The sequence below is a fragment of the Drosophila kikkawai genome, chromosome 3L, assembly GCF_030179895.1.
Source record: "Drosophila kikkawai strain 14028-0561.14 chromosome 3L, DkikHiC1v2, whole genome shotgun sequence".
In the NCBI taxonomy this organism is placed as follows: Eukaryota; Metazoa; Arthropoda; class Insecta; order Diptera; family Drosophilidae; genus Drosophila; species Drosophila kikkawai.
The window spans coordinates 13,246,540-13,256,244 of record NC_091730.1 but is presented as its reverse complement, the minus strand read 5'-3'; the positions used below and the strand labels follow the sequence as shown (position 1 = coordinate 13,256,244).

Sequence of the window (9,705 nt, the reverse complement as noted above, 5' to 3'; positions counted from 1 at the left end):
GATGTGAGTCAGGGGTTTATATAATCTCTATATCGCATATTTGCGTACTTTGAAGTAAGTTATTAGCAACGAAATCGATTTAAAATATATATAAAAACGTATTGCGTATTAACCGTCATATTAAGTGCAGATTAATCACCTTTTAATGTTTAGTAATTAGTAAATAAATTACTCGCGGTCTATATAAACCGCACTCATCACAATTTGTTCCATTTAGTTCAACAGAATGTTTATCCGCGCTGTCATCTTCGTTCTAGTTTTTCCGCTGCTACTTGGTTTGGCCAAGGTCTGGTGTTAAGGCCTCATAAAACCCTTTTAACTAATTTCTTTCGTTAGAATAACTATGACATTATCATACACAACGTCGAATGCATTCTGCCGGCTAAAAAATACGTCAGCTTCTTGGAGTGCAAACTTTTGCGACAACGAAGTCCCGTAGTAGCGGCCCAATTTATGTTGAACGAAACCATTAACCACTTCGACATGCACTGTACCTTTGATCTGTTCAAAAAGGATAAAACCCGCATGAATATCGCCGATATCAAGATGGATGGCTGCAAGTATTTGGGATCCATGTATCAAAACAATATCATTGGCAAATTGTTCAAGAGACTGAAAACTGTCAGCAATATTCCAAACAATTGTCCCGTTGAGAAGGTGAGTTCTTTGTGGAAAAAATCGATTTAAAAATTTGTAAAAATTTAATTTTTTTAATTCTGCAGGGAAAAATGTTCGAGATCCGCAACTATACTTTCATTGCGGATGAGTTTCCACCTGGAGCTCCGCAGGCTAAGTGGCAAATGCGTTTAAAACTGCTGAGGCGATCTGACCTAATTATAACTATAATATTCGACGGCAGTGTGGTCTATAAAACCTAATACTTAAGGGTTATGGAACGTCTAAATAATAACAATAAATTAATTAAATATCTTTGTATATAGAGTTGAGCATAAATTGTAAAATGACTTTCTAAGGATACACAAATCATGAAATAGATAATGTACAAGCATATTTAAACAATTTTAAAGGCTTTATATACATTTCTAGGGAAAATAAAAACATGGAAATTATATTTTAAGAAAGTAAATTTTTTAAAATAATTTTTAAACTTAAAAACAAAGAGATAAAACACTGATAGACCCTGTCACCGCAGTCACCAACCTTTACTATACATTTCACAGAGCGACATCTGCTGCTAGTTTACATCATTTGATAATTCTACACTGTTTTTACATTTCGTTTTTTACAGATACTTTATCTGTAAAATATTGAAGCATACTTTACTCTGATTTACAAAATAATTTCAACTGTTATACACATCCCAGAAGTTTGCTACAAAAACATATAATTTTAAAAATTTAATTAAATTTACAGATTCAAAATTCCCTAAAATTAAAATAAAACAACTCTCATTTTTTTCTAGCCACTTATATATTTTCGATGCTTTTTTCACTATAGCAAAAATTTGTCTTTCGGCATTATTGTTTATTGAATGGCTTGGCTTACGCTTAAATACCAACATTTTGCACACATTTTGTATTAGTTCTGTTTTTGTTTCTCTTTTGGTTTTTTTTTTTTGTAAAGCAACAACATTCTTAAAATGTTTTCATTTATTTATTGTATTTGTATTTTATTCTTTTGTGGGGTCTTTAGGAATAGAAACTGCAAATGTATACATACGTTTGCGCACTTTTTAAAAACCATAAAGTAACAAATGTCTTGGGATACATACAATTTGGTTTATTTCTCATATGTATTCGTCCTCTTGTATATATGTATATGTTCTTTTTTATATATATATATGTTATTTATAATAGCCATATTATTAGTTAGAAGTAAGCATACTATTCTGTACAAGATTTTCCTTTTGGTTTTATTGAGTTGAGAGCTGAGAAAGAGGATAATTCCAATGGCACATTGATTCCTCAATCGTTCAAGATTATGCTGTGAAAGATATGATTTTTATTAGAAATAAATTTAATTATTTTTTAATTAAGATTTTTTCATTTAAGATTTAATGACCTTTAATTATTTAATACTTACATTCGCTTTCTTAACGATTTCCGCTTTCTGCGCAGCTTTTTGTATGTGAATTTGCTCGGTGAGATTTTGTAGTCTTCATCGAATTCTAGTTCAAGCTTAATGAGATTTTGCAAATTTAACTGGCAGTCCTGCAAAATTATAATCACATTTTTAGCATTAAGAGAGATATTAAAAGTTATTTAAAATTGACTTAAAAAGTGATTAAATGTGGGCAATGTTTTTAAGATTATTATCAGGCGTGCCAAGAGTTGTTGCTCTCATTCATTAAATAAATCATTGTATATTTAATATAAACATTTATAAGTAAAATGTTTAAAAATAATTGAGCATACTTTAAGCCTTCAAATTACATTAAAATGAAGTATTAAATTGACACAGCTCTTCAAAGTAATTAAAATTTCTTTCAAGTTTTCACACCCACCTCTAGGTTCTTGAAATGCCAGCTAGAGTCGCTGACTGATCCTCCATCGCTGGTCAGTTCACTGAGACAGGTCCTCATGGTGGGCCAGCACTGGCATCGCTTGTTGGTGATCTCGCAGCCCGGCTGCAGGACAATCGACTCGCTGTCGGTGCAATTATCCTGCTGACTGTAGGTCAGGGCGGTCAGGTGCTGCAAATCTGCGTAACAAAAATAATGTTATTAACACCACACAGGACTCACTGTTGCGTAATAATCTCCCATATTAAATGTTCATTAAACCCCAAAAAATAACCTTTGATTCCGGAACGCATTAACAGCGATTATGGAGGCGTTTATTTTAAATTAGTGGCAGCTTATTTAAGCCCAACCCATTTACATTTTTCCGTTTAGTTTGACACAATGTTTATTCGCGTTGCAATTCTCATTTTAGTTTTTCCGCAGCTGCAACTGGGACTGGCCAAGGTCTGTTGTTTTTCGACTCTTCAACGATTATTTTAACCCCATTGCAACCATAGAATAATTATGACATTATTCTACAAAATCTGGTCTGCCGACCGGTGAGCAAACTAAACTTTTTGAATTGCCAACTTCATCGACAACGGAATCCCGTGGCATCAGCCCAATTTAGTTTAAATGAAACTATCCACCAGTTTGAAATGCGCACTACTTTTGACTTGCTGAAAAAGGATAAGAGCCGCATGAATGTGGCCGATCTAAAGATGGATGGTTGCAAGTATTTGGAGGCCAAGCACTATAACAATTTCCTTGACCGATTGCTCAAGAGGTTTAGGTCTGTGAGTAATATACCCAAGCATTGTCCTGTGCTGCAGGTGAGTGTGGAAATATATAAAAACTATTGTTTTATATTTGTAAATACCAGCACTTTCCTTTCAAAAATGTTTAAAAAATATTCTTTCAATTATATTGGCTAAATTCCCTTTACAAAACGCAGTTTAACTTGAAATCAAAGACAAAATTGAACCTAAACTTGAGGGGAAAATCAAATATGTTTCGATGACAACAAGTCTATTTAACGAAATACAACTTCCGTTTGTTTTGTAGAAACTTGTTCCCCGTCCAGAATATGAGAAAGTCAAATATTTTCCTTGGGGAAACAGCTTTCAATAACTAAAAGCAAATATTTGTCAACATTTTGTGTTGTGCGAGGAAAACTACATAGTTAAATTTGAACAGCATTCGGCTGTTGCTATTTCATTTAGCATTTACCATTTACCATTTTCCATTTCTCATTTTCAATTTTCAACACAAATTGCCGCACGGCCGCTTTGGGCCGCATTAATTCCCTCAAAACCCGATTACACACAAAAACCAAATTGATGGCAACAAATTATGCAGGGAAAACTGTACGAGATCCGCAACTATACATTTAATTTGGACGAATTCCCGCCAGGAGTTCCGCAATCGAAATGGCAAATCCGCCTCAAACTCCTCACGCGATCCCAACTGGCTGCGGACATACTGTTCGAGGGCACTGTGGTCTATAATACGTGATGTTAATGCATAATGGATGCGACTAAATACGAATTCTCTCCATAACCATAACCCGCTCGCCGTTCATCTCTTTTTGTATATAATCATAATAATACACGGAAAAAGCCGGTTGGGGGTCTCTTTTAATTTATATGAATTGTATTTTATATATATATTTATATTTTTATATGTTATATTATCAAATGGAACTGCTAAAATATTTATAGACAGAATATTTACTCTTCTCTAAGCTTTTTATATTGTAAATATTTAATTATACTTATTAAAATATTTAAGTCAAATGCAACCAAGATTTAAACATGACTGGTTTTATTTTTCTTTTATTGTAAATATTTTTAATTACTTTTCAAGGTTTCTTTAGACTCTCTAAAATTCTCTAAGAAGGTAAGAAACCTTCGTCTAGAAGAGACCAACAAGTAAGATCGTTCCCCCCAAAAAATATTTAAATTATATCCTAAATAAAAACATACTCCCGTGTTATAAGTATGTGCCTTTTACTTAACATTCTGCTTATTAAATATTAAAGCAATATTCCGTAAAAGAGCAACCAGAGAGCAAGGATTTTACACCCGCCCAGCGACTTTTGTACATTTAAGTTCATGTGTCTTATATTTGTGAATGTTAAATATTTTTCAACGTGTGGCATATAGTGTATATGTATCGACTTACCCATGCACACGCCCAATCCGCTGCTAATGGGCAGCTTGGTCACACACTGCAGGGGCGGCTCACATTGACCGGAAAATCCGCCCGGGCCGCCGCAGGATTCGCCCAGAGTTTTGGCGCATATGCGACAACATCTGTGAATAGTTTGAACGTAGGACAGAGATATATATATAAGCCATAAGCATAAGCCTTGGAATAGTAATGGCAACGGAATCGGAATGAATCCCAGTAGTAATTGATTCGATTCGATGCCGTCTCGGCTCCGATAAGCGTAAACAATTAGTTAACACTCTAGTCGGTATTGTGATGTGGGGTGTCCGGGGGCGCCTGATGTGAATGCCTAAGCAGTACGTGACTCACGATTGGCATAAGACTGGAACCGAAATGAGACTTTGGCATTCTTAATTATATCATTGCCAATTATTTAGATAATATTATAAGTCTTATTTATAAATAATTCAATAATTAAACGGTCCGTGAAACGCTTGAAAAATCAAAGTGCTGAGACTGCTTATAGCACTCACAGAAATTGAGGATTAACTATATAGATTTTAAAGGAAATTATAAAAGAAATTGTAATATTTATTCACCACGAACAATATGTAATTATGGTTACTATTCGATGCAATTAACGTTTGCATTTTATTTAATTGTTTGCTAATTAGTTTCTGGAAGCCTTGTTTAATGTTAAAATAAATTAAATTATGAATAATAAATTCCTTGCCAAACGTGCTTTTAATAATTGGATAATTCGAACTAAGCCACAGGAATATAAATTGCTTTTTGGTAAGAAACAATTTTTTGGCTGTAATTAAATAGTAAAACGATATCGATACAAATATAATTTATGATTAATAATCTAAAACAAATATGTGGTAATTGCCGCAATAACCAAAACAAGAGTTATGTATAATTTTGTTTAAAATAACCTATATAATATGAATTCTTTATTTATTAATTGTATTTTTTATTTCTTTTGAGATTAATATGCTGAAATTAAAAGCTGCATCTATTATAATTTATTTAATAACAAACACATCACTAATTCCTATAAAAAACTCAACTAACCAAAATCCTAACAAAAATATCAATAAAAAAACAACACAAAGATAATTCACGCAATAAAAATATTCAAATAAAAAGAACGAAATTACAGCTAATATCCGTTTATTCTTTTTATTTCGGCAATAAAAATAACGTGGTATTTATGAGAGGGCAGAGCAAGGCTGGAGGGCGCCTCCCCGCCCATTAAGCATACCGGAAAATATCAATTTAATTGACGAAGGAGGGACCTCCTCTAAAGCTGAGCTGCTACTTACTTGCAAGGATCCCAGAGCATGAGTCCTTTGCCAGGGCAGTCGGGCGAGCGGATTACGTCGCACTCCTTCGGATTGCAATAGCATTTGAGGCCGTTCACCACATGGTTGCTGCCGCCAGATGCTGCCATTATCAGGAGCAGATAGCACCACAAGTAGATGAGCAGCAGGCTCACGTTCAGGCGGCCGAAATAGCTTCCGTTCTGGCGCATCCTGAGCGGAAGTTTGGCTTTGTTGTGCTTCTGCTTCTGCTCTCCTCGTCCCGGCCAAGTCTTTGTCCTTGTGTCCTGTCCTTCCATGGCAGCCCCCTCAGAGTTCTGCCAGTTTATAGGCAATTTTTATTGCGCCCCAGTCGTTCCGACTATGCGTTCCACTGCCTTCAATGGCGCTGAAGATGATGATGATGATGATGAAGACGATGTCGAGGACGAGTCCTGCTGTCCCTGGTCAGGATACTGGGTGCGGGTTCGAGTGCGGGTCCGGTGTCCGGGGCCAGCGCAGGCAATTTGCATGGTGACTGCAAAAATACAACAACAACAAAAATAAACAGAGCCAGAGCATTCTTAAATGATTAAAATGCCATTAACTACGCTCCGGAATATTCCCTGAATTGGCGGGCATTTTACAATTGAAAAGTTTTTGTGCGGAAATCGGTGGGCCGCCTTCTAATTTCATTAAAATTTCATTCGCGTTGCCTACTTTTAGGCGTCGCAGCAAATTGCTCTACGCATTTGGGCCATAAATTAGTAAATTGGGCACTACCCGGGTTCAGGTTCGGCAAATTGAAATGTCCCCGAAACGGTGGAATCATTAATTCAGTTGTACGATATTGGAGTTTTATTAACCCAACAAAATGGTGCAATACATTTTCAGCCTACTTTTGAATTTATTTATTATTTTCTGCTTCAGATGGAGATTCTTTTGGATTGAGATTTCCTTTCGCTTTACGCTTTTCCTCCGATTTTTTCCGTTCTGTCTCATTTCATTTTAAATTCATTTCTGTTGCCTACTTTCCAGTGGCAAAAAAAATTGGTTATAAAATCAAAAATTCCTGTGGGAAAATTGAAATGACCCACAAAACGGTGACATTTTCTCGTTTAATCCAACTGGGAATGCATTCCAAAAATAAAATACCAAGCGAATATGCAAAATAAATAAATCAGATTTACATAAAACTCAAAAAAATTATACGTACTCTGACAGTATTTTCAACAATCGCGTCGACTTTTGTGTTATTTTTGGAATCAATGGTTTATTTATGGAATTTACAAAGTTGTGGAAATTGATATAATTATATATATATAAACAATTGAAAACCAATTTCAATATGTCGTTCAATAATTTAGGTCATAAACTTGTTAAATCCTTTGCACAAGGGTCAGAAAAAGAAAGAAAGAAAACATTTTATGACTCATAAAATGCCACATTTATTATTCCCTTTTATATTCCCTGGATAAATGTTTTTTAATGACTTTAGGAAATCTTGTAAGTATGGTAACTTGAGCTGATTTAAATTAAAAAGCAATTTTTGGAGACAAACTTTACTGGCCGCAAAACTTTTCTGGCCAATTTAAGTTTTCCCATTCAACTTTCCCCGCCGACGACCTTGCTCTTAATCATCATCTTGCATTTGGCTTTAATCAGCATCAACCTGATCGGCTACAAATCTCAAACCCCTCGAACTTCGACGGCTTAATTAACCAAACGTGCGGTCAGGGCCAAAAACCAGAGACTGGAAAATGAACTCGCGGCCAAACACACCACAAATCAGAAAAGGAGAGTGAAAAAAAAGAAGAATACCCACAAAAAAACCGAACCAAAGGCAAAAACTTCAGAAATTAATTTGAACGAATCTCCAAAAGTGTGCCACATGCCGTAAAAGTTGGTGAAAATCCAACACTGTTGTTGAACGACGAGGGGCTCGGATGTGAAATCAAATTGCGCTGGCACACATGCCCAACTAATTTGTATTTAAACGTTTGATGTCGTCCTGTGGCACCCACTCCACTTTAATTTACTTGACGCCCAAACAGAAAACCCACCCATAACCTAGTCCAATATATTTTCGAAATTGTTGCGCAGTTTATTCGCCTCGAAATCAATGGAAAAATAATAAACTTTTGGCAATGCCGTATTGCGAATTTTTTTTGTATATATTTCTCTATTTGTTTTTTTCTTCTTCGAACGAGTATTGCTTTCACTTTGCCTTGGCCAAAAGGACACTCGACATTATTGCTATTGCCATTGTTGTTGTTTTTGTTGTTGTTGTTGGTTTTTTCAGTTGCCTGTCAACCACTTTCAATTTGGCATTCAATTTTTGTTGTGTTTTTATAACAACGGCACTAACACAAACAGAAAGCCATGGCTTTCCCGCACAGGACACACACAAAACATATACACTGGGACACACACCTCGTTACACCTAACGATAGACGTTTAAGACTAGCTATATATGCTGTAGTGCCTCGGTTACTTGTTGTTGTCACTGTCACAGTCACAGTCGAGAAGTCCTTTTCCGCTAAACTTTCGGTTCCGCCGAATTCCTATGAATTTTTCATGCGCTTTTGTCTGCCGCACGCGGCCATTTAAGGCAAGAGACTGAACTAACCTGCTGCCGCTGTCGTTGCATAGACCTTTTGCCAGTTAGAGGAACCGACACATATCGCTCCGATGTGGGGATATATTCGGCTAGCACCTCTTCTCTCCTTCCGTTCCGAAGGATATCCCAGTATTTTCTCTCACCGAGCATGCGTCGAGGCTGCTGAGCCTGGAAGGCAGAGTTATCAGACACAACAGGCGAAGGACTCACGTACTACGCTCGAATTTTTGGGTTTATGCAGGCGGAGAATTCGAAATAAAATAAGTGGGGTTTTTTGGCGAAAATTTCCCTATTTTTTTGGGGGGTTTTTTTGTTTGATTAAATAAATCTGTTATTAAATAAGACTGAGACATGGAAGACTGCCACTTATTGTAGTGCCTTAGAAAGCAAAAAAAAGGGACGAAATATTTAACCTAAAATATTTAGTTGCTTACAGTGGGATATTTTATTAATTTAACATATTCTTTTGGTTTTTTCGAGTAGAAAAATTAAGTTATTATTATTTATTTACCTTCTTATTGTTTTATAAAAGTCCTTGTTGAAGATTTTGTAAGGATCTTTGGCCTTGTTATTGAATTTTGTCCCACCTTCTTAAAAGTGGAGCCTGAAAAGAGACCGAAAACAGTGGAAATTCTGAATATGCTGGCGAAATATAACAGACAATTTTAAAACAAAACAATTTATAAATTAAAATACATAACAAACCAATAAGATACCTAATTTGTATAAGTCAGATAAGTGCCACAAAGGTTGGGAAATAAAAAAACATTGTTTCTCAAAGTTTGTTATAAAAAGTTGGAGGTAATTTCAATTTAAATTTGATAATGCTTTAATTGATCTCAATTTTATTATAATAGTTTTCAGCCTTATTTCATTAAATTTAAGAACCCTTAAGATTATTTTAATACAACCTAAAAATATTGAATGAGAAAAAAGGCCGACTTTCTATATTATATATTAACAGTTTAATTGATTTAAATGTTATGAAATGTATTATAAATTTTTAAAATTAATTTTAAATACATTTTTGTTTTTTAAAATGTTTTCTTGTTATTTTATTTTTACAGCAATCTTATTTGAATGAATTCTGTAACTTTTAAAATCACAATCTTAGAGCGCATAAACGTGGCAATGTCAAACAAATCTTG

General features: G+C 34.9%; 3 protein-coding genes across 6 annotated transcripts; 2 read left to right on the top strand and 1 right to left on the bottom strand.

Moving 5' to 3' along the window:
• Positions 1–226: 226 nt before the first annotated feature.
• LOC108074991 (uncharacterized) lies at positions 227–878 on the top strand. Its single transcript, XM_070285036.1, has 3 exons — positions 227–286; positions 337–657; positions 723–878. The coding sequence occupies exons 1-3, from the start codon at positions 227–229 to the stop codon at positions 876–878; spliced, it is 537 nt and encodes a 178-aa protein (XP_070141137.1).
• Positions 879–1,507: 629 nt separating this feature from the next.
• On the bottom strand, positions 1,508–6,272 carry cmpy (crimpy). The gene is made up of 5 exons (XM_017167721.3): positions 5,962–6,272; positions 4,646–4,776; positions 2,465–2,661; positions 2,044–2,171; positions 1,508–1,944 (listed from the first exon to the last, which is right to left on the bottom strand). Exons 1-5 carry the CDS (start codon positions 6,255–6,257, stop codon positions 1,926–1,928), a joined length of 771 nt encoding a protein of 256 aa, XP_017023210.1. The 5' UTR covers positions 6,258–6,272; the 3' UTR covers positions 1,508–1,925.
• Positions 2,764–4,200, top strand: LOC108075317 (uncharacterized). Of its 4 annotated transcripts, none has more exons than XM_070285961.1 (3): positions 2,764–2,926; positions 2,980–3,294; positions 3,876–4,200. In XM_070285961.1, exons 1-3 carry the CDS (start codon positions 2,864–2,866, stop codon positions 3,987–3,989), a joined length of 492 nt encoding a protein of 163 aa, XP_070142062.1. In that variant the 5' UTR covers positions 2,764–2,863; the 3' UTR covers positions 3,990–4,200. The 4 variants fall into 4 exon arrangements, with proteins under 4 accessions (XP_070142062.1, XP_070142063.1, XP_017023212.1 ...); XM_070285962.1 differs by having other exon boundaries at positions 2,765–2,926; positions 3,527–3,955; XM_017167723.3 differs by having other exon boundaries at positions 2,775–2,926; positions 3,821–4,200.
• Positions 6,273–9,705: the final 3,433 nt, after the last annotated feature.

Coding starts and splice junctions, on each gene's coding strand:
- LOC108074991 (XM_070285036.1), top strand. CDS start 227: ATGTTTATCCGCGCTGTCATCTTCGTTCTAGTTTTTCCGCTGCTACTT. Junction 287..336: donor TGCTACTTGGTTTGGCCAAG/GTCTGGTGTTAA, acceptor TTCTTTCGTTAG/AATAACTATGACATTATCAT. Junction 658..722: donor ACAATTGTCCCGTTGAGAAG/GTGAGTTCTTTG, acceptor TTAATTCTGCAG/GGAAAAATGTTCGAGATCCG.
- LOC108075317 (XM_017167723.3), top strand. CDS start 2,864: ATGTTTATTCGCGTTGCAATTCTCATTTTAGTTTTTCCGCAGCTGCAA. Junction 2,927..2,979: donor TGCAACTGGGACTGGCCAAG/GTCTGTTGTTTT, acceptor TTGCAACCATAG/AATAATTATGACATTATTCT. Junction 3,295..3,820: donor AGCATTGTCCTGTGCTGCAG/GTGAGTGTGGAA, acceptor CAAATTATGCAG/GGAAAACTGTACGAGATCCG.
- cmpy (XM_017167721.3), bottom strand. CDS start 6,257: ATGGAAGGACAGGACACAAGGACAAAGACTTGGCCGGGACGAGGAGAG. Junction 2,662..4,645: donor CGGATTGGGCGTGTGCATGG/GTAAGTCGATAC, acceptor TTTGTTACGCAG/ATTTGCAGCACCTGACCGCC. Junction 2,172..2,464: donor GGCATTTCAAGAACCTAGAG/GTGGGTGTGAAA, acceptor ATAATTTTGCAG/GACTGCCAGTTAAATTTGCA.